Raw genomic sequence first — 24,832 nt, 5'->3', positions numbered from 1 at the left:
GTCGTCAGCCAGGTCCGTGTGGTGGCACCCACGGCAGTGACGACCGTCCATCAGTGCCCGCCGCTCAGAGCAGGCTGGTGGGGAGTACAATAGCAACACAGGCTCCCACACGGACCACACAGTCCTGCGGTCGTCAGCCAGGTCCGTGTGGTGGCACCCACGGCAGTGACGACCGTCCATCAGTGCCCGCCGCTCAGAGCAGGCTGGTGGGGAGTACAATAGCAACACAGGCTCCCACACGGACCACACAGTCCTGCGGTCGTCAGCCAGGTCCGTGTGGTGGCACCCACGGCAGTGACGACCGTCCATCAGTGCCCGCCGCTCAGAGCAGGCTGGTGGGGAGTACAATAGCAACACAGGCTCCCGCACGGACCACACAGTCCTGCGGTCGTCAGCCAGGCCCGTGTGGTGGCACCCACGGCAGTGACGACCGTCCATCAGTGCCCGCCGCTCAGAGCAGGCTGGTAGGGAGTACAATAGCAACACAGGCTCCCACACGGACCACACAGTCCTGCGGTCGTCAGCCAGGTCCGTGTGGTGGCACCCACGGCAGTGACGACCGTCCATCAGTGCCCGCCGCTCAGAGCAGGCTGGTGGGGAGTACAATAGCAACACAGGCTCCCACACGGACCACACAGTCCTGCGGTCGTCAGCCAGGCCCGTGTGGTGGCACCCACGGCAGTGACGACCGTCCATCAGTGCCCGCCGCTCAGAGCAGGCTGGTAGGGAGTACAATAGCAACACAGGCTCCCACACGGACCACACAGTCCTGCGGTCGTCAGCCAGGTCCGTGTGGTGGCACCCACGGCAGTGACGACCGTCCATCAGTGCCCGCCGCTCAGAGCAGGCTGGTGGGGAGTACAATAGCAACACAGGCTCCCGCACGGACCACACAGTCCTGCGGTCGTCAGCCAGGCCCGTGTGGTGGCACCCACGGCAGTGACGACCGTCCATCAGTGCCCGCCGCTCAGAGCAGGCTGGTGGGGAGTACAATAGCAACACAGGCTCCCACACGGACCACACAGTCCTGCGGTCGTCAGCCAGGTCCGTGTGGTGGCACCCACGGCAGTGACGACCGTCCATCAGTGCCCGCCGCTCAGAGCAGGCTGGTAGGGAGTACAATAGCAACACAGGCTCCCACACGGACCACACAGTCCTGCGGTCGTCAGCCAGGCCCGTGTGGTGGCACCCACGGCAGTGACGACCGTCCATCAGTGCCTGCTGCTCAGAGCAGGCTGGTGGGTAGTACAATAGCAACACAGGCTCCCACACGGACCACACAGTCCTGCAGTCGTCAGCCAGGTCCGTGTGGTGGCACCCACGGCAGTGACAACCGTCCATCAGTGCCTGCTGCTCAGAGCAGGCTGGTGGGGAGTACAATAGCAACACAGGCTCCCACACGGACCACACAGTCCTGCAGTCGTCAGCCAGGTCCGTGTGGTGGCACCCACGGCAGTGACGACCGTCCAGTAGTGCCCGCCGCTCAGAGCAGGCTGGTGGGGAGTACAATAGCAACACAGGCTCCCACACGGACCACACAGTCCTGCGGTCGTCAGCCAGGTCCGTGTGGTGGCACCCACGGCAGTGACGACCGTCCATCAGTGCCCGCCGCTCAGAGCAGGCTGGTGGGGAGTACAATAGCAACACAGGCTCCCACACGGACCACACAGTCCTGCGGTCGTCAGCCAGGCCCGTGTGGTGGCACCCACGGCAGTGACGACCGTCCATCAGTGCCTGCTGCTCAGAGCAGGCTGGTGGGGAGTACAATAGCAACACAGGCTCCCACACGGACCACACAGTCCTGCAGTCGTCAGCCAGGTCCGTGTGGTGGCACCCACGGCAGTGACGACCGTCCAGTAGTGCCCGCCGCTCAGAGCAGGCTGGTGGGGAGTACAATAGCAACACAGGCTCCCACACGGACCACACAGTCCTGCGGTCGTCAGCCAGGTCCGTGTGGTGGCACCCACGGCAGTGACGACCGTCCATCAGTGCCCGCCGCTCAGAGCAGGCTGGTGGGGAGTACAATAGCAACACAGGCTCCCACACGGACCACACAGTCCTGCGGTCGTCAGCCAGGCCCGTGTGGTGGCACCCACGGCAGTGACGACCGTCCATCAGTGCCCGCCGCTCAGAGCAGGCTGGTGGGGAGTACAATAGCAACACAGGCTCCCACACGGACCACACAGTCCTGCGGTCGTCAGCCAGGCCCGTGTGGTGGCACCCACGGCAGTGACGACCGTCCATCAGTGCCTGCTGCTCAGAGCAGGCTGGTGGGGAGTACAATAGCAACACAGGCTCCCACACGGACCACACAGTCCTGCAGTCGTCAGCCAGGTCCGTGTGGTGGCACCCACGGCAGTGACGACCGTCCAGTAGTGCCCGCCGCTCAGAGCAGGCTGGTGGGGAGTACAATAGCAACACAGGCTCCCACACGGACCACACAGTCCTGCGGTCGTCAGCTAGGTCCGTGTGGTGGCACCCACGGCAGTGACGACCGTCCATCAGTGCCCGCCGCTCAGAGCAGGCTGGTGGGGAGTACAATAGCAACACAGGCTCCCGCACGGACCACACAGTCCTGCGGTCGTCAGCCAGGCCCGTGTGGTGGCACCCACGGCAGTGAGGACCGTCCAGTAGTGCACGCCGCTCAGAGCAGGCTGGTAGGGAGTACAATAGCAACACAGGCTCCCACACGGACCACACAGTCCTGCGGTCGTCAGCCAGGTCCGTGTGGTGGCACCCACGGCAGTGACGACCGTCCATCAGTGCCCGCCGCTCAGAGCAGGCTGGTGGGGAGTACAATAGCAACACAGGCTCCCACACGGACCACACAGTCCTGCGGTCGTCAGCCAGGCCCGTGTGGTGGCACCCACGGCAGTGACGACCGTCCATCAGTGCCCGCCGCTCAGAGCAGGCTGGTGGGGAGTACAATAGCAACACAGGCTCCCACACGGACCACACAGTCCTGCGGTCGTCAGCCAGGTCCGTGTGGTGGCACCCACGGCAGTGACGACCGTCCATCAGTGCCTACCGCTCAGAGCAGGCTGGTGGGGAGTACAATAGCAACACAGGCTCCCACACGGACTACACAGTCCTGCGGTCGTCAGCCAGGTCCGTGCGGTGGCACCCACGGCAGTGACAGTCGTAATAGTTAGAGACGTACACTCCCCGGATGTAACGGGCCTCACCACATGTTTTTAAACAAAGTATTGGCTTAAAATTTGTGAACCATACGTGGTTAAATAAGGCGTACTACTTCGTGTACAAATTAATATTTTAAGTAACATAGCTTAACATTGCTATCAGCCAATTGGGTGAGCTTTTGTAATCATATTTTAATACAAAAATATCTCTGTTATCTTTAAAAGATTTGTGCAATGGGAGTGTATGACTTGATGTAAGTTTGAGTCGCACCTGTGTTTCCGTACCATGTGCGTCTCTGCCTGAGGACGGGAGCAGATAGCAGTTCCCGAAACGTCGCTTGTTTCTGTTTAGGTAAAACTATTGTATTTGTTTGTCTTTTCGTTTTGTCATGTTTTTTGTCTCGCTTCAACTGTTGTGCTGAATTATTTTGGGTTTCAATATTTTTGTGTTGTCATCATTTGTGGGGATTTTTTCGTTCTCTTAGTACATTTTTCTTTGTTTTTCTTTGTTTGTTTGCTGACCATATTCCTGTTTCGGAATATTTTGTGGTGTTCATATCCTTGTTGACAACAGCAATTGTTTGCTTAATTTTGTGTTTTTTTGTCTTTTTTTGAGTATTTTTATTTATTTATTTTATTTATTAGTTTTTCTTCAAACAGAAAAAGTTCTTAGCAATGGCGTATGTCCAAAAACTTACATCAAGTCAAAAATATCTCTATGATTTTTAAATGCATATACATCATGTGATAGAAAGCTCTTATTAATATTTACAATTTTATTCTAACTTTTGCTTTAATATTTAATACAAAGTGATATTACTCTACTGTAGACTTGACTATAAAATGATTAGAGCCTTGTGTGCCGGATTCTTCAAATTTTGCATTTGTAGTATGCATTTTATTTATTTGTATTGCTTGTGTAACAAACTTGTACACTTGAAATTTACTTGCTTACCGGAATTTCATACTTGGATCTTCACCTCCAGTCCTTTTGTAGTAATTTCAACCTTGTAAGACACTGGTTTATTGTGATGTACGTCCACTAATACCGACTTATTCAAAATAGTAAATTCAGGTGGAAATTCCCTTTGTTCTTCAGACAAAAATCCCCCATTAATGTACAGTTCTCTTTAAAAACACTGAAAATCACTTGTTACATTGCCTGGCAGCAACACACATGTTTTCGAGGTTCACATACAGAACAGGCTCAGGGCACTTGAAGTCCTCACATGCTTTGGAAGCGCTCTGAGCAAGTTAGAAGACTACGGACGTCGCCGGAAGTGCAGCCAGAGGCTAGATTAAACTGGACTATTACAGATTTCTGTCCAAGGAGCTGAGGTCAAGAAAACAAAAGCAGACCAGCAACGAAGGAAGCTACGACACCCGATACACCGCCAAGAACAGCCCACTGTAGCATTGTCATCGCTGCCTCGAGGAACTGAACTATTTTAAATTTGTTGAGCCTTTTTATTTTCTTAATGTCTCAGAAGTAGTTGGATGATGTTTTTTTAGAGTAGAAGAGGTAAATTAAAATAAAGTTAGACGCAGAGTGACTTCATGTTGGTGAGTGATTATTTATACTCAGTACACGAGTAATTCTCAAGGCATTTAAGAAGCAGGACTGATTGGAACAGGCAAGCGGTGGCAGCGAGGTGCCACAGTTGACACGATGGAAAAATTTACAATCCCGTACAGCAAACATATTTTTTGAAGTTTTTATTAAATGACAACAGAGCTGTTCTAAGAAAACCTCAGCATCCAGTTGCATAGTGGTAGTCGTCAAACACGGATTTAAGGCATTTAAGACTTGTTAATTAACTTTGAACGTAACGCTCCCTTTCGAAGTTACAGTTAGTAAAATTAATTTGCTACAACATTTTGCAACAGGTTTTAGTCATTGCTGATCGTCAGTCGTCGAGTGTGCCAGTAAATGGTTCAGATCTACGATTATTTGGGAATAGCTACTTGCGCAAGTTTTCAAGTTGCAGTGCTTGCACACCAGACCAGTTACAGTAATGAGTCACAGCAGCATGGCAGCAGGGACAAAGTGAGAAGATGATCTTCGTGTCTCAGAGGAAGACGACTCGGCGAGTAACGAGTTTCCCCAGCCGAGCTGACAGAACACACACAGGCAACAAGTAGGCGATCGTCATCCACAAAAAAGAGACATAAGGTGTGTAACAGCGGCAATCGATATTGCGAAGATAGGTGGTGGTTGATATTTTTTAACTTTTGAACTCTAAAGAACTAACGTAAATATTCCTGCTGACTGGATATTTTGTTATGATAATTAATGTGCCCAGTGGATAACTTGCATATGTTTCAAAAGTACATAGCTTCTTTTAAATACTAACTACTATTTTGTATGGAGGGCTATTACAAGGGAATTGTAATTTGCATACATAGTTATCAATGGGTTTTTTTTTTTTTTTTTTTTGAAAAATATGTAATGGACATGTGTAGTAGTATATTACGGAAAGCTAACTTTATAAACATTAAAAGTAATTTGAGCAAACCCCGTTTTGAATGAGAGAATATTTGAAGTTTCACGTTTTTGCTTAGATATTTTATTATTATTAGCCATTCCTATCTGTTGCCACGTTTTTTGAGTGTAGATTGTTTTGATGTTCATAGTAACAAGGCAATGCAATAACACATATGTGTAAAACAGGCATTGAAAAATAAGCTGTGCAGGTTTAAGGGTATTGTCTTACTTCATGTTTAAGGCTGTTGTTAAACAAATTTTCTCGTGTTTCAGAATTGGCTCTGAACCAACCACATAATATTGAAGGTAACCTTATAATTATTTTCTTTATACTTGTCAAGATAAATATTATGATTGGTTTAAGCTGGAATAAATACATAGTTTGTGCTTAACGCTTTGCACCACTCTTTGCCTGTATAATAATGTCCTTGTTTGTCTTCCCTGGCACCATTGATAAGAAGGGGCAACACACTCATTAAATATAACTAATAAGGTTGACCAAAATGTAAAAAGCCTATACCAATGACAGATATTTGTATAACGTATTTTTTCACGAATAAACTTGCAGCCAATCAAAAAAAAGTATATTGAGATAAAGGTAAAAATTAAGCACACTGTTTAATCCCTTGTGGATCACAAGAGCTAACAGCTGGCAGTGTCAGACACAGTGGCGAGAGTTAAACCTCTGTGACAGACAGCTATCACTATAGTGGAGTCCCGCTAATCTCGACCCGGTCCGGACCAATGAAACTATACATTAAAATTAATTTGCCATAATACATGTACGAAAACTTTTATATGTGTAAAACTATAAGAATTCTGTGGTTTATTTTTAATAAAAACAACTTTTCCTACAAAAATTGTATTAGTTTAATACTACAAAATACATGGATAAAAGATTTTAACGTACAAATTGAAGTAGATTTACAAAAAAAACCTGTGATTAAAAATTTAAAACATATATACATAGCCTATATTCTTTTTCCTTTTAAATCTTTTTTGAACAAACCAGATGTCCAAACGAGCAAGATATGGATTTGCGGGACAACTATTACTTAAGAAATTTTACATGGACCTTTAAATTGCTAGCGTGCACCTAACTACTGCACATTATAAAGCAAAACATTTGCGATTAGCATAATTCAGTGCAATAGCAAATAAATATAAATACTAAAAAAATTCAATTTTTAATTCGGGAAACTTATAATATTTGCTTCAAAATAGAGGTGGGACGATACCACACTTTCGATACTCGATTCTGTATTGTTTTTTTAGTTTGATACTTTTGATACTTTGATACTTTAGATACTCCAGGGAAAAATATTTTCCCATTAAGTAACAATTATTACAAATAACATAAATTAGATTTTAACTATATAAATTCAATATATCATACCAGCACAATGTCAGATTTAACTTAAATACATAATGTGTATATAATTGCATTATATGAATGAAAGATATGAATTCATTATATATACTGTTACGAACGTGACATTGGCCGGGACACGTGCAGGTGCAGAGCTGGCTGGCGACTGCCGCAATATGATATGTGCCGCGCGTGCCTGGAAGATAACAAGGATTGTCGCTTTCCCCCCTCCTTCCCGTCACTCCCCGCACGGCGCCCTGCCTTTGACACGTAACTGACACCGGACAGCTAGGAGTTGCGCGAGCCGCCGACACGTGTTTTCGAGAGATTTCTGCCTTCTGGACGGCTCGGAGTGACACGACTGGCCTCAGCCCTCTCGTGAGTTACAGAAATTGCGGCTGATAGATAAAACGAGGACGGTGGCCTCGAGAGAGTCAGTCGGGGACTGAGTGAGTTCTCCCACGGCGGAGATCGGGGCGATAGTGCCGCGGGTGTGGCAGAGTGGCGAAGTCCTTGAACGAAGGTTCCAGGGCAGGAAGTGAGTGAGTTGTGGAGTCGGGAGTTTTCCCACGGCTGAGTGTCCGGGCGATAGAGTCGCGGGCGCGGCGGAGTCAGTGAAGTTCCGAGTGAGGCGTCGTGTGGGATCTCGGCGAAGGGTGTGACGGCGGCGGCGGAGTGCGGTGACGGAGTCCTGCGGCGGAGACCCACCAGGGGTGCTGCGGCAAGAGTTGCGCCAGAGTTGCGGCCCAGCGAGGTGTGTGGAACGAGTGACTGGGGGAATAGACATTTCTTTAAGTGTAGTTAATTATTTGCCATCTTAGAAGATTAATTGTAAGTGACAAGTAGTGGAAATAAATAAAACTGTGTGTGATAAAAATCTTTAATTGGGCTATCCTTTACGAACCCAAGCGGGAAATCGTAACAATACATAAAATAAATCCACCAGAAATGTAAAATACAGTCCATAATCAAGTAAAGCTGGCATGAGAAACAGAGTCCTTACAAAATGTTTGAAGTTCTTTCTTGGGAGGGGAGCCTAAATTAGAAATAAAAAAATTAGGCTAATGTAAAAAGAAAATCAGAATTTTTTGCTTGTTTGTTTCATTTTACAAACAACATTATGCAACAGAAAAATTTTCAATAAAATTTTAAAGCTGAGAAACGTAAAATACAAAACAATTTGATCGTAAGAAAACAATAACAAACGGGTATATTCAGTTCAAAGATAAATGAATGCACAAAATATGAGATCCGTGCCTTCGTAAAGCGCGTGCACCATTTTTATAATCATTGCTAGTTTGCGCCACTAGTCTCGCTTGGTGCTGGCCATAGATGCTACTAGCGAAGTGCACAGTCTTCCTGATACTATCCATATCTATGGTGCGATAAAGTTATTTGTATTGTATTGTATTTGTATATGTTTGCAAAGGTAAACAATGAAAGTTTTTCAAAATAAAAGCATTAATTAAAACGTAAATTATCAGGAGGAATATATCTAACAAAATAATTTGTGAATTTTAGGACTTTTCTGCTTCATAAAAACTTATGAAATGGGAAATTAATGATTTTATAAGTGTATGTTCCGGGAAAGTAAACCATTGTAAATATAGTACTTTCGGCGGGACCAAAATTAATCGGCGTATGACACGGAAATATGTATGAAACGGGAACGTATCATCGAGGTTCTACTGTAGTTGTATTTTGTACGATGGCGACTCAAAACTTAATTCAATACAAATGAACAAGCATTCCGGTATCGAAAAAATGTATCGAACTTACAGTTTCGATACTTGATACTCTGCGATACCGTCAAGTATCGAAGGTATCCAGGTATCGAAGTATCGAAAATCCCATCACTACTTCAAAATCAAAAAGTCTTTTTTCTCACTGCCCATACTTGCCTAAGTGAATAATGTTCTCACCCAAGTACATATACATAGAGGATATTAAAATGATAATTTATGCATGTATTTATAAGTCCTTGCAAAACACAATTGATTTTCGTATTCAATTATTTCAATTATACAACTAAAACCTGTTAACAAATGGTCAATAGTTAAATTAAAACAACTTCTACAGCCCTGGTGGACCCTGTATTAGATCAGAAACCGTACAAATACAATACATGTAGGGATGTGCGAGTACCCGATATTTTCGGAATTGTTGTACGTACATGGATTCGAACAGTTTTACGAATATTCACAAAAGTTATAAATTAATTTAATACAGCTCAAAAATACTAGCAGTGAAAAATAAAATTAGGCTACTATTAAGTAAGTATTTATAATATGATGTATGAAAGATATGTAAATTAAATAATTAACACAGTGACAGCAAAAGAATTTCGATATTTCGAAGGCTTAAACTATGATTACTAATTTCATTGTATAGCAAACTATAAACTAAAAACAATTACATACCTACTAGAAAAAAAGTCTTGGATATTTATTGGAGAAAAAATGGTTTCGTTTGCTGAAACGTTTATAAAACTGAGATTTCCCTGTGGCGTGCAGTTTATTACAATTGAGTTGGAGAATCGAATATGTTTTGGTTTTCATATTTCAAGTGTTTATTTTTAATTAACTTCACATAATTATAAACATTTCGATCTCAGTGTAATAAATAATTGCCAGTAGTTACAGTTAGAAAAAAGAGAACACACATTATTTTTAAATTAATCAGTTATTTTTAATTATTCTGTGCTTAATATTCGGAATCTGATTCATATCTCAAATATTGCCAGGGATTCGAATCGGATTCGAACCGAACTGAAAATCAAGGATTCGCACATCCCTAAATACATGTACATCAGATGTTGCAACAGATCCTATGTATAGCATTAAGTTCAGAACACAGAGGTAACTGTGCCGGAAATTAGGCATTTCGGCACCTTTATATTTGTTATTATAATTTTAAATTATTTCTGGAAATTTTATTTTTCAAACTGATTGGTTACAAAGAGGTGATTTACACTTTTTTAGGCTGGTGTACTCGGCGTAGTTAAACTTTGTGCCAGTGGACCGAGGCACCCTTCTCAGGGACCTATCTGATATTTTGCTAGTCTAATGTGGACGTTAGCAGCCCGGTTGAAATTTCTCTCGCCTGCAGTCACGTCCCGGGTTTGTAATATTAATTCCCTGCATGACTAAAACAGCACAGAGCAGCTTCTGGCCTGCAAGCTCTATTTCTCTATTTCTCAGAGGCCTGCTGAGAATAGCGTGTCTCGGCATGAACGAGGATCCCGTGGACCTCCGTTCCCAGCCTCGTGGTGCTTTTGTCCCCCCCTCCCCCCATTAATTCTAAGAATCCTTAACCGGGATCATTGACCGTACGTGAGCCTGCCAAGACGATGGCCTACTCCAAGGACTTTCTCCCTTGTCCTGCAGAGCCCTCAACGACACCTAGTGACTGAATAAAGTAACTTCGGCCCTGGTCGCCAGCGTGCATAGCCCACGCCCGTGACACCTAGCGGCGATTCAGCTCAGCTCCTCCGTTAGTTCCCCTTTACACCGCTAGAGAGCTGCTCCGTGGCACCATAAGCCCCTATGCTTTCAGCTCACGGCCTGTTAAAGTCGATTGTATGTTGCTTTCTGTGCCTGCCGGTAGAGACCGCAGCAGTCGCCCTTTGGCGCAAACAACTGAAGTCGTGGCTACGACCACTCGGTTACCTTCGGATGTGTTCGGCCTAGAACCGAACCTTCCCCCTCCTTTTCCCTAGGGCCGACCGCCCATTTTAATTAGGAGCTTTGTCCGCCATCGGGCACTTAGTACTCTGACTTCGGCTACTACCGCGTCATCTCGGCGTCCTCTGTGTTAAGAGGCTTTTCACGGCAACGGCGAATTCGTGTGCATTAGATATGTAGTCAGCAGACTTAAGGGATGTGATCCCAGCTAAATTTCAGTAGTAGCCAGTAGCCTGTCAGTAGTAGTAATTAGTACAAGTCATGTTTTAGTTAGATTTTATTAATTTCTTTTATTTTTCTAAATGACTATTTCGGTTGCGTCATCCGTGCTATTCTCGACCCGCGCCATTTGGATGTCGGCGCGAGACATCCCCTGAGCCCTGGAGCTACACCCTGTTTGACAGGGTCCAAGTGTTGGGGGACGAATTTGCTCCCAGCATGTTGTCCTGGACCTCGAAGTTCGAGTCCCCTTAAGAAGAGATCTATCCCGGCCCGACGTCTTACCTTGAAGACCCGGGTGATAATTTAAAAAGAACATCTCCCCCTTTCAATCTACGAACTAAATTAACGAAATGAACAGCCTACCAGCGAGCAGTGACTTAAGAACTTAATCGACCAGAATATGTAAAATAATCAGTGAAAGAATCTTATATGGTAGAATATTTCAATTTTTTGTTCTGTGATGATGTTTAATTAATATAATATAAATTGTTTTAAATAATAATATCGGGCCAGCCCTCATACTTGTTACTTGTTAATATCTTTTATTGTAAAGCCTAAACAAAGGAAACACAGATTTAATTTACATTTTAAAATAAAACAGGGAACCTATAGACCAAGCTATTTATGTAGTGTTTGTTTATTTATTTATTATATATCTTATTCTATCGAAACGATCCACTAGCTCCCAAGTTGCTTGTGTACAGGAAGTTCCAAATTGTCTTGTTCTCCACCTTGTGCCACCTCTGGTAAATAAGTTAATTTTTCTTATTATTTTTGCCCAGCAGTTTCCAAGGATTTTTTAACTAATTTAAAATAATTTAATTTTGAGGCACGAGGGGCGATACAATTGGTAGCAGAGCGTGGTTTGGTCTATAGGCATACCTAAGTCGAGTAGGCATACCTAAAAAAAAAAAAAATTTATATATAAATAAAAAATGTAATTAACTTTTTGGATTTTAATTTAACATTGTGAACTGATCGCTGATACTCCCTGTAGTTATATTGCTCTTTGTATTTTAAAATTGTATTAACTTTTAACGTCCTGCTGGGATTGTGTTTGCGCGCGGTGTTAGAGACCACCCTTTCCCGTGCGACGTTCGTGCAGGCAGCGCGGTATCAGGCGCGCGTGTCTTTCTCCCTGTCAGCTGGACTCTTCCCCCCCTTTCCCCTGCACAGCCTGCTATACGACCCGTAATCTGCGGGCGACGACACGGTCCTTTTCCCCCCACACCCCTCTCCATCTGTCCTGGCAGACGACCTTGCGAGCGGCAGGTCAGTCCCCTTGTTGACGTATACAGGTTGCGCAAGTTAAGCTAAGAGTGGAAGTTCGCGCAGCTGTGAATAGGTTTTCAGTAGCACGGCGGAATTATTCGCTAAGAGTGTTCGACACATAACTAAATATAACAAAAATTATATTTATTAGAAATATAATTCCTCCAGTGTGAGTATGAATGTGTTACCTCAGAAGACTAGCCTGATTTGAACTTGGCAGAATATACTGAACATCAGTAGGTTCTTCTCATTTGTGTGTACGGGTGTGACACCTCAGACGACTAGCCCGGGTAAACCTAGCAGAACATACTGTACATGAGAAAGGTTTTTCTACTGCATGTGTAAGAGTGTGCTGCCTTAGACTACTAGCCTGGGTAAACTTAGCAGAACATACTATACATGAGAAAGGTTTTTCTCCAGTATGTGTATGAGTGTGCTGCTTCAGACTAGAAGCATCGGTAAACTTAACAGAACAAACTGTACATGAGAAAGGTTTTTCTCCAGTATGTATGCGAGTGTGTCGCTTCAAACTGCCAGAAAAGGTAAACTTGGCAGAACATACTGTACATGAAAAAGGTTTTTCTCCAGTATGTATGCGAGTGTGCTCCTTTAAACTTCCAGCCAGGGTAAACTTAGCAGAACATACTGTACATAAGAAAGGTTTTTCTCCCGTATGTATGCAAGTGTGCCGCTTCAAATTTTCAGCTAGGGTAAACTTAGCAGTACAAACTGTACAAGAAAAAGGTTTTTCTCCAGTATGTATCCAAGTATGCTGCTTCAGACTTCTAGCATTGTAAAACCTAGCAGAACAAATTGTACAAGAAAAAGGTTTTTCTCCACTGTGTGTAACAGTGTGCTGTTTCAGATTTCTAGCATTGTAAAACCTAGCAGAACATACTGTACATGAGAAAGGTTTTTCTACTGCATGTGTAAGAGTGTGCTGCTTCAGAACAGAAGCATAAGTAAACTTAGCAGAACATACTGTACATGAGAAAGGTTTTTCTCCAGTATGTATGCGAGTGTGCCGCTTCAAACTGCCAGCCAGGGTAAACTTAGCAGAACATACTGTACATGAAAAAGGTTTTTCTCCACTGTGTGTAACAGTGTGGTTCTTCAGACTATTAGCATAGCTAAACTTAGCAGAACATACTGTACATGAGAAAGCTTTTTCTAAAGTGTGTGAACGAGTGTGCTGCTTCAGACTAGTAGCATAGCTAAACTTAGCAGAACAAACTGTACATGAGAAAGGTTTTTCTCCAGTATGTGTAAGACTGTGCTGTCTCAGATTACTAGCCTGGGTAAACTTAGCAGAACATACTGTACATGAGAAAAGTTTTTCTCCAGTATGTATGCGAGTGTGCCGCTTCAAACTGTCAGCCAAGGTAAACTTAGCAAAACATACTGTACATGAGAAAGGTTTTTCTCCAGTATGTATCCAAGTGTGCTGCTTCAGACTTCTAGCATTGTAAAACCTAGCAGAACAAACTGTACATGAAAAAGGTTTTTCTCCACTGTGTGTAACAGTGTGCTTCTTCAGACTATTAGCATAGCTAAACTTAGCAGAACATTCTGTACATGAGAAAGGTTTTTCTCCAGTATGTATACGAGTGTGCTGCTTCAGAGTACTAGCATACTTAAACTTAGCAGAACATTCAATACATGAGAAAGGTTTTTCTCCAATATGTGTAAGAGTGTGCTTTTTCAGACCAGTAGTCTTGGTAAACTTAGCAGAACAAACTGTACATGAGTAAGTTTTCGTTTTAGTTAGTGTACAAATGTGCTCCTCCTGTGTTGGTTTACATGTGCACATATTCTGAATGCTAACACAACTATTTTCATTGGATCCCGGGTAACGGTTTGTACAGCTTGATAATTTTGTGGGGTCACTGTAAGTCACTTCTGGCTTGAATAAGTTGCTGGTATCTGGTAAGTCTTGTGAGCTGAGTCCGATGTAGTCAGATGCAGTGTTGCTATGGAGACTAGCACAGCTGTGTGGTTCATTCCATTCAGCTGCTTTGGCTACAACAGAAAAAGGAACTTTTCATATGTTTAGAACAAGAAAAATGAGAAATATTTACTGAATCAAAATAAAGTATTTCTACAATATTTATATCTATAGTTAATATAAGAATAGTTTTTTGAAGATGCAGTAAAACCCCATTGTTGTGACCCCTCACGGTTACCGAAATTAGGGTCATAATTAGGCCTATGCCTATATTCAAATTTAAAAAAAAAATATATGAATGATAAACTTTTGGTATTAGATTTGACCTCCAAAACTAATAACAAATAATAGTTTCCTTACGAATATTTAACATAGCATACTTTATGAATTTGTCTAATACAATAAACTCTCGCCAGTCCGTGGCCCGAGAATCCAAAGTTCTCAGAAATCCGAGGCATTTCCGAAGTGACATGATCGTTACTGTTTTGACGTGTGTGTCACGATTAACAGTGCTGCGCGGTCCCGCCTAGCTGCTGCTTCTCAATTAGTGGTGTGCTGCACTGCGCTGCCAGAGTGGCAGCTATCTAACGGTACTAGCCCAGCACTTCCAAGGTCAACGTGACTGAACAATCGGCGTGGCGCTCTGCTAATTACTTTCTGTGTAGATAGAATGGCGCCTGTGAAACGAAAGCACGTGATGTTAACACTAAAACAAAAGGTGGAAATGTACAAAAAGTTGGAACGTGGTATAAAGGTGGCTGTCATCAGGGACGAATATGGCATAGGCGAGACTACGGTTTATGACATTAAAAAAAGTAGTGCTAAGCTTAAAAAGTTTATGTTAAACAGCGAGTCGGAAAAAGGTTTTGATAACCGCAAACACTCCACGCAGCTAAACTGCAGGACTTGGACGGTGTCTTGTACAAGTGGTTTTCTTTAAAACGATTAGAAGATGCTGCCTCATCAGGACCTATGTTAATAGAAAAAGGGAAAGAGTTCTAAGTAAAAATGAAGCTCTCCAAACCATGTACATTTTCAGAGGACTGGCTAACTAGATTCAAGGAAATTGGATGTGTCTGGTGAGCAGAAGTCTGCTGATGTAAATGCTGCGAAAGAATTTCGTACCAGTTTTGCGAAACTAGTAAGTGAAAACTGCCTAACCTCCGAGCAAGTGTACAATGCGGATGAAAGTGGTCTGCTGTGGAAATGTCTGCCAAAAACATTAGCTGGCGGTAACGAAACTTCTGTGCCTGGATTCAAGCAAAATAAAGAACGTGTTACAGTACTCATTTGCGCAATTGCGGCAGGTACACACAGAGTAAAACTCACAGTCATCGGAAAGTATGCAAAACCAAGGTGTTTGAAAAACGTCACTCACTTGCCTGTTGATTACAGAGCTCAAAGTAATGCTTGGATGACTGCTGAAATTTGAGTTTGCTTGGTTTAATAATGTTTTCGTGCCGAGTGTAAAGGAAAACTTGAGACAGAAAGGACTGCCGGAAGACAGCAAGGTCGTGTTATTGTTGGACAACTGCCGTGCTCATCCATTTGCACAAGAACTCAAGTAAGGCAACATATCTGCAATGTTCTTGCCCCCAAATGTGACTAGCTTGATTTAGCCCATGGATCAGGGTGTCATTCAAAATTTGAAAATGTTATAGACGTGTTTTCATGATGCAGTTGACAAACTATGATGGCAAAATAATTGAATTTCAAAAGAAATACAATGTGATAGATACTATATGTAATGTGCATGAAGTTCTGTGAAAAACGAAACTCTACACAAAGCTCGGCGCAAACTATGGCCTACAACAATTGATGACGTGACGGATGACGAGGACAATGAGGAAGACTTCCTAGGGTTCGGAGGTGGAGACGTGTCAGGACACACAGACAATACATACACGGAAATTGTACAAATGGTTGAATGTGCTGACAAGGAAAATCCTGTGAACAAACTGTCCGTAACAGATAAAATGAGTGGCTACAGGTCGACAAAGTACTTCCTGTTGCCATGTCAAGTACAACAGAAGAGATACTAATAGAAGCAATGACAAACCCCTCCAACGAACCTGAAAATAGTGGGGATGAAAGTGATGATGGTAGTGATGGTACAGACGTCACATGGAATGAGGTTGCAGCTGCATGGAACACTGTTATAAAATTTTCTGAGAGCAAGAAAAACTGTTTTTCAATATTGGAAGTAATGAAGTGTCATATTCTGCATTCCACTTTTCTTCACAAAAGAAGACAGGCAATTAAACAGTCTGACATTCGAGCGCACATGGTGATGCAAGAAACACAGAATCAAAGTCTGTCATCTGCTTCAACTTCTGGGACTGTTCATGTGTGTACAAAAAGCAGTAATTAAAATAAAGTTTTGTGTGAAGTTGTGTTTATGAAACAAGAAATTTGACAATTTTTATTTTTTAAATCCAACACTTATGTGTGTGCGCGGTTTTTATTTAAGGGCTTCATCATAAAGGAATAATGTTTTGTGGTAAGTACAATTACCTCATGAGTTTTTTTATTTCTCCCATTTTTCTTTAGTTTAACTGGACTGCGCGTGTGTCTGCGAGGGAGTGACCTTGCAGTCTCTTGCTGTCTGCCTATCACTTCTCTCTCCCGCCCCTCCTCCATTCTCTTCCCGCTTCAGCGCACGTCACGTTGCCACCTGCCATGTATAGCTCGCTCACAAGTAAGTGCTACTTTGGGTGCCATTAATTTTGCATAAAATGACTTTAAATTACTTTTTACACAATTTACTATATACTTTAACAACGGGCGTGTAAAAAATTTAATACAGTGAGGCTGTACAGTTTCAGAAAAAAAAAAAAATTTCTCAGGTGCTTCCTTTACTATGAATGGACTATACTGGTATTGCTGACGTACCTTTCTGTTAACTTCCAAGTGTCTTGTTTACTATGATGTTCGGTGGTGGTAGTAGTACCTAGTACATGTTCATTGACTGTGCCAATCTTTATTTTTTAGAATTTCTTTTTTTATTTATAATTAAAATTTTTCAAAAATCCAAAGTTTTCAAAAATCCAATGGTTATAAAACCCCGACACCCACGGATTTGCGAGAGTTTACTGTAGTATCATTCACTGTTTATGTTAAGTCATTCGTGTGATATAAATACCCATTTTTGGGTTTCAATAAACTTAATAATAAAAATAAAATAAATAAAAGATGTTTTAAACAATACGTATTAAAAGTTTTTCTCACTACTGTGTCGCTAAACAGTAACTGAAAAAAACGCAGTAATAATTCAAAAAACACCATAATTGTCTTTTCAAACCTGAAAACAAAATTATTTGTATTCATTTCTTCACCTTGAATATTGTAGTCACACTCACCAGAAGTGGGAGAAAAATTAAATAAATAAACGTAAACAAAAATGGACTACATCACCACAAAATTCGGACACTCCATTGTGGTGGCCCTTAATGAAGTATACGTCATAGATTCAACCGTATAAATCGAGAATTGTTAGTTACAACCAATCTAATACCATGTGACACAGTAACATCTTTCTTGCTGTACTTATGCAGTCTGGATCTATGAAGAAAATGATATTGCAACCAACACACACACGTGTTCTCACTCTGTGTGTGTGAATAATGGTTTTAGATTCTAGATAAAATCAGCATAAACTGTGTTTATAATGTTGCTAAACCAACAAAAAATTATTTGGCTACTTTAACAATGAAAACTCATAAGTAACTAAGGTTTAAATATGTTAGTATGAGCTCATTTTATTTGGGATTACTGCATTAAAAAATATTCACTTTTTTTTTTTGTGAAATGGATTGCATTGTATTCACAGTAGTCTGCTATTTGCAAAAAATTTCTGGACCAAATATGTAGTAACAGGTTCAGGAAAATATGATGAATAGGAAATGAAAGGTTGGTGGATTTGGTTACAATAGATTAGGTTCAGATAGGTTAGCTACATAAATTAAAAACAATATTTTATTTCATAATTTAAATATTTTAACAAACATTTTCCATATGATTCCTGTAACTGACTAAACATAACCAACCTTTCATTTTATACTGTTTGTCTAATTTTCCATAACTTGTTACTAGGGATGGGTCGATTCGATTCTCCGATTCCTCGATACCACCGATTATTAAAAAATTTGGGTACTCAGTATCGGGTACTAAAAAAGGGCAAGGTAGGTTAGGTATCGGTTAAGTTAAGCAAATACAGTAGTGATATATTTTCGTCTGAGCTTTTCTTACATATTTTAATATATCTTACCTGCCGTATGCGTATCAAATTCCTAATAATGCTCATTATTATTAAATATTAATTTTATACGAATAAAAATAAAAAATAAAAACAATGTTACCGAGTATGTTTAACCTCTAATTAAAACTCCACGATCGAAGAACATTATTCTTCACTCATGTATTAGACGTAAATAAATTGTAAAAAGACTAATTAATGTTATTTACAGTTAAGAAAAGTCCATTGTTTTTTGTGAAGAAAGTGACGGTTATGAAACGAGATCACATCACGTGTCGTCACCATTTTAGTTTAGAGCCATTCAAGGATGATGGCCTCCACAACACCTCTGGTGGCCAGAAAACATAAAGTCAAGTCGAAACGTATCGATTCGTTGCGTACGGGACAATTTGTATAATGAAAGCAACAATCGATTTCAAAGAATTCTCTGGCCATACCGCCAACAGAGGCTCGTGTTTATTACTTGCAAAGGAAAACGGTAATTCCCCGTCGTGTAAACTCTTAATTGTCTATGCCGTCGTGCTATTGAGGTAGTGAGGTTACTGTGAATTGTTTCGCATATGATATTTATTTGGCACAAATATTGTTTGCTAAAACTATTTTCAAGTGTTTTGCTAGTTTGTTAGTAAAACGAATGTTCGCCGACTGTCGTTTCAAATTACGTGTCGAATGGTCTGATATTGTATCAACATGTCTAAAGTTTGGGAACATTTTCGCATCAATAGCGAAAATGACAAATATGCAATTTGTAATCATTGTAGTGCGCAAATTTCACGGGGCGGTACTTCCAAATCTACAACCAATTTAATGAAGCATTTGAAATCCCGGCACACATTACTACCAGAAAAAACAGAGTGTTTGCAGAAAAACAAACTTTTGTTTACAGCACTGTCACCAACCAAGTCAAAAGGTACCACAGAAAAAAGTAGTGCTACCTTTGAACCCATTTTGAACAAAGATGTTATGTTATCGGCGTTATCGCCTGTTAAAAACCCCCGTCTAAATGTTGGACTTTTTTGTGCACAGCCTAGTACTAGCAAACAAACTTTATGTGAAGATGCTTCTTCACTGGTAGTTGAAAAAAAAACCTTCCAAAATATTGTACCTTTTTCTGCACAGCCCAGTACTAGTAGACAAAAGCATGAGACCTGCCAACCAACACTGGCACATTTCTTGTCAGAAAAATCAAAATTTAAGCCAGGGGATAAACGTGCCGAAAAATTTAATTGTTTGATAGCTCAAATGATTTGCCTTGATCAACAACCTTTCAGCATCGTAGAGAATGTAGGTTTCAGGCAGCTGGTACAGGCGCTATAACCACGGTACACAATACCGACACGGAAAACATTTTCGAACAAACTTATCCCTGAAATGTATTCAAACCTGAAAGAAAATGTTAAAAAAGAACTTGAAGATGCAAAATATATTGGAATTACAACCGACTTGTGGACCTCAACCTCACAAGATGATTATCTTAGCATTACGGTACATTTTATTGACAACGATTTCAGTTTCAAACACTACTGTATTGAAGTGAAGCCTTTCCTGGAAGTTTCCCACACAGCATCAAATCTGTGCAGCTTTCTTGTTGAAACAATTACTCTGTGGGGCCTCCAAGATAAAGTAGTTGCCGTGGTCACAGACAACGGACGTAACGTTGTTGCTGCATTGTCAGCATCCCCTTTTGAACACATCTCCTGTTTTGCCCACACATTGCAGTTGGTTTTGAAAGATGCATTTTTGAACTCGAAGCTTGTTTCAAATTTGACTGCAGCATGCAGGAGAATTGTTGGTCACTTTAAACATTCATCCAAAAATTGCAAAATTCTTGCAAAGTGTCAAAATATGGCAGGACTTCCAAATCACAGACTCATTCAAGATGAGCCAACTAGGTGGAATTCCACCCTCCACATGCTAAAAAGACTTGTTGAACAAAAACAAGCTGTTATACTGGCTTGCAGTGAAACTAATAATTCCCAAACAGTATTAAACAGTTCTCAGTGGACTGTCATAGATCACTGTATTTCAGTGCTCGAAATTTTCAACAATGCAACTTTACAAGTGAGTTCTGCAAATTCCAATGCATCTGAGGTAAGTTATACTTACTCTACCATCTGTGAACAATTATTAAAGCATAACATTGATCAGTCAACTTATCTTTTTTTTTTTTTTTTTTTTTTTCAATTTTAGATTATTCCTCTGGTGCATGTTATACAACATGAGTTACAAAAACCTGCACCACAAGGATCTGGTCTACAAGGCCTAAAAAATGATCTTCTGGCTTCACTGGTGCAAAGATTCAAAGATGTTGAAAGTGATAAAACCCTTGCCATGGCCACTCTTTTAGATCCCAGGTTCAAGAGTATTCCATTTAGAGATAGTAACAGTTTGCATAATGCAAAACAAAGACTTCTGCATGAAGTTGAACAGTTGAATATTCACAAGGTAGGCCTACGTAATGATTAATTATATACAATATATAACTTTAAAAATCTGTCAATATTATGTTGGTTATTTACTGCCTATTTGTTTTCTTCAGGTTGGTGACTCTGAATGTGAATCATTACCAAACAAAACATGCGCTGCATACTCTGATCCCAAAGATATTTGGTCCAAATACTCTACAATATTTGAGCAGCAAGAAGAGGTAGCTGACAAAGTCGCTCAGTCTGAAAAGGAGATTGAAATGTACCTGAGTGAAAAAACACTGCCAGCACAATCTTCCATTGCAGAGTATTGGAAGAAGAATCATAAATTTCCTACCCTGTATGAACTTGCAGTGAAGTACCTTTCCATACCGCCTTCAACAGTCTTCAGTGAAAGGCTATTCAGCACAAGTGGCCACATTTGTGACACTAAAAGGAACAGGTTGGACCCTGAGCGTGTCAGGATGCTCGTTTTCCTTAACAAGAACTTGAAGAGAAAATAATTTGTATTACCACGTCTTAAAATATTTTTTTTCTTAAGTAAGCTCTAGATTATGAGTTACTTGTGTTTATAATATATATTATGTAATTTTTAAGATATACAATGTTTTCTGTTACTTGTATGATATAATAGTGTATCATCATATTTTGTTTCGCCACATGTTTGTTTCATAACCATAACTGTATAATAAACTTATTTGTAGTGTAGCTATACAGGTTTTGTTACCTACTCTTGTTTACACTTGCAGTGAAGTATAAATAATCAATATGTACAAGTGTCATTTTTAACAGTCTTCAGCGAAAGTCTATTCTGTAGAAGTGACGCAAAAATTATTTGGTCACTCCTTGAACAAGCAAAGATGCTTTTTTTTGAGCAAAGAACTTGAAGGAATATAATGTGCATAACTGCATAACCATTATAGTGCAATTTTATTTTATGTTTATTGTTTATGTATGGCAAGTCTCTTTAACAGTCTCGCATACAGGATTTATTTGTGGAAGATGCTGAACATTTAATCCTAAGTTTATAATTATCCTTTATGCATGTTATTATCATTATGTAATGCATTCAATTCTTAAATAGTTTTAATTATGTGACCAGAATTACCAGGAATCTAAAACTGGAATGACTCGGAATCGAGAATCGAAATTTAGGAATCGGTACCGGTATCGGAATCGATAAAAATGTGTACTCAACCCATCCCTACTTGTTACATGATGTGAAAAAATTTTTGAAGTGGTATTCTATCATTCTTACTATTTGAATTCAATATTCGTATTCACAAATAAGTTGGTATCAGTATTCTTATTGAACTAAAAAACAACTAATATTCACACTGGTCGAGTCGTAATAGATTGGGGAAAAGGTAGTAATAAACAATTTTGGCAAACCCGTGATGGGTAATCTCTGGCCCGAAATTGACCAGCTTTTATAACTACATATAAATTTACTTTAATAGCAGTTTTCTTTAATAAAAAACAAGAGAGAATCTTTCATGTCTCATCAGTAATGCCTATACCTCTACACTCCGTAATGAGCAAATTTACGTGTGTTCATGTTGCAAATTTACTTATAATACAAAACTCAGACACTGAATTTAACACAGATTTCTTGATAATAACACAGAGCATGATAAATATACGAAAAGCAATAGGTAAAAACTGTACAAAGTTTTCCCCTTTATAAAACCTAAACTTAATTAGGTTAACAAAATTTTAATAACCTAACCAACCTGAACCGAAACCAACCCATGTTAGGTTAAGCTAATTTTTATTTATTTCCTCCAATTTTGCTCAAAGTCAGTGGATTTGATGCACTTAAGGTAGTTTTGGAACAGTTATGATGCAGTTCGTGCACACAGTGTAAAATTGTGTGTTAAAATAACAAAAAAGAAAAGATTGTGCATTTGACTTCATCCAGTTTGAGAACAGCTACAAACAAGTTCGTACACACCGTGTAAGCAAGTGTGTTGGCAATATTGGCTGCAGTCTGGTATTCAATTCCGTGCAGCAATCTAATAAAATATACCACCATGGTCTAGAAATATAAATATTATTAAAAATAGAGAAAATATAGAAGCCAACAAGTTTTCATGCAAACAATTGACCAGTTATAGCAACCCAGATTACTTTCCTTCCCACTTGATAAAAAGTTTAATTTACAATTTATTATGTTAACTTGTAGTAAACACTTAAGTTAGTTCTCTTTTATATCATTTAAGTAACAGATTGTTAATTCTTAAGAAGAATCATTTATGTGTTTACCAATTGTTTTATAATCAGAATTTGTATTATTTCATGCATTTTTGATGTTTCTGATAGCCAGTTTATTTAGTTATGAAAAAGTCATTGAACTGGATATTCACTTAGTTTGGCCTACTTATGAGTCATATAATTTATCAGTATTCTTTATTCGTCTTTGTTCGTAAAAAAATGTGATAACTAGTGGTGCACCGATGCGGATACTGATGAATCGTAATCGGCGATTATGGGTACTTACCGATTAATCGTAATCGGCGATTATCTTAACGATTACTTTGCCGATTATTTACGTCCCGGCGTAATTAAGTAGGTTTTTACCGTGTAATATTTTGTTACACATTTTAGGATGAAATACGGTAATATTTGTATATATTACAAAATTCATCTAACCCCGTCATATAATTACAGATATTTCGTTAAGTTTAATAAATCTCATTGCCTCGAACAATAAAAAAGACATTTTTCCTACACGTTTATTTACGTTTCGTCTTTTGTTTAGTGGCCTTGTACAATACCTATAGCCAGAGACGTAAAATATATGGCACGCAATCAAAATACCACAAACAGTTGCAGTGGATTCTATGACAATCGATCTTTTCGAGTCGTAGTAGCGGTTCAAAATCGTGGTCCCGATGCCTTCTAGTTTTTATCACTGCGTTTTACAAACTCGTTATGGGCGTCTTTGGTAACATTATCCATTTGTTATTTGTATGACGTGATAAGTGAAAAAGTATTTATATTTTTATATATTCAGTCAACATTAATAAAATCACATGTGCTAGTATTGGTTTTTAGTCATTTTTATATAATTATAGTGAGATGGCGAGTAGGGAGAAAAAAAGTGAAGTGTGGAAACATTTTTCTATAAACTCAAGTGAACAAAATAAAGCAGCATGTTTACATTGTTAAACGGTAATTTCTTGATGCAACCTTATGTGATAGTCAATAATAATGCTAGTTTTCCGCAAAAAAACTTACCCATTGTAAATTACAATTATTAGACTGTAGTTCAAGTTGTTTACAATAACAAATATAAATAGAAGTTAATTTAATTTACACTTTGCAATGACTTAATAGTGTATTTTATATACTTTTATACTGTTATTACCTGTAACTGTATTCTCGACTTTACCTTATCTTGTTATTAAATTCACATGGGAATAAAAATTTTTGTGTGCATTATTACACTTAAAAAAATTTCTTCATTATAATCGGTAACTGAATCGGTATCTGCCGATTATTGCTCTCATAATCGGTAATCGAATCGGTAATCGGTAAAGTCATATCGGTGCACCACTAGTGATAACGTAATATTTCGCTGTCATTTTTGTAGCATAGCCGGTTCTTTGTGCGAGGGCAATAGTTTCGTAAGTTGCGTCATCATTGTAGACGGTGTGTGGGAGGTATAGGTTGTACGGGAATCCCTGAATGGAAGATGTGGGATAAGGACAGTGACATGTGATGGAGCGAGGGCAGGCCCACAAAGAGGGGAGGTACTAAATAGTTATTGTTAAGAATAAATGTTGTTGCCAACGGTGATCTGCAACTAGCGCATCCTAGTAAGAGCGAGGTAAATTAGCCCTGACAGCTTATGGCTTCTCTCTCCAGAGCTGCTGCTGACACGCCTGACATGCAGGATGGCAGAATATAAATTGTGGCTGAAACTCGGGCGTCATCAGAAATAAATATACGACGAAGGAAGCGAATAGCTATTGAAGAAAGAAAAAACTAATGTTTCATATTTCGTCACATTATTAATTAGTTGCATTACTA

The 24,832-nt window shown here is 40.4% G+C and overlaps 2 protein-coding genes across 22 annotated transcripts in view; one reads left to right on the top strand and one right to left on the bottom strand.

The window, feature by feature from the left end:
- LOC134541305 (gastrula zinc finger protein XlCGF57.1-like) overlaps nucleotides 1-24,832 on the top strand; it is a 531,604-nt gene that overhangs the window by 431,353 nt on the left and 75,419 nt on the right. The window contains exon 2 of one of the 18 annotated variants that reach the window (XM_063384656.1): nucleotides 5,899-5,931. The exons of the other annotated variants lie outside the window; for them this stretch is intronic. The gene's annotated coding sequence lies outside the window, so the exon portion shown is untranslated. The remainder of the gene's footprint in view (nucleotides 1-5,898; nucleotides 5,932-24,832) is intronic. 18 annotated transcript variants of the gene reach the window in all.
- Nucleotides 1-24,832, bottom strand: part of LOC134541306 (oocyte zinc finger protein XlCOF6-like) — a 57,451-nt gene that overhangs the window by 6,240 nt on the left and 26,379 nt on the right. For 2 of the 4 annotated variants that reach the window (XM_063384668.1, XM_063384669.1), the window contains exon 7: nucleotides 11,846-14,190. The exons of 1 other annotated variant lie outside the window; for it this stretch is intronic. In XM_063384668.1, the coding sequence (XP_063240738.1) occupies nucleotides 12,419-14,190 (1,772 nt within the window). In that variant the 3' untranslated portion in view covers nucleotides 11,846-12,418. Of the gene's footprint in view, nucleotides 1-11,845; nucleotides 14,209-24,832 lie in introns of those variants that run through there. One more of the 4 variants, XM_063384667.1, reaches the window with a different exon arrangement.

The sequence above is a fragment of the Bacillus rossius genome, chromosome 18 (assembly GCF_032445375.1).
Source record: "Bacillus rossius redtenbacheri isolate Brsri chromosome 18, Brsri_v3, whole genome shotgun sequence".
Lineage (NCBI taxonomy): Eukaryota > Metazoa > Arthropoda > Insecta > Phasmatodea > Bacillidae > Bacillus > Bacillus rossius.
This window is presented reverse-complemented; position numbering and strand designations above follow the sequence as displayed.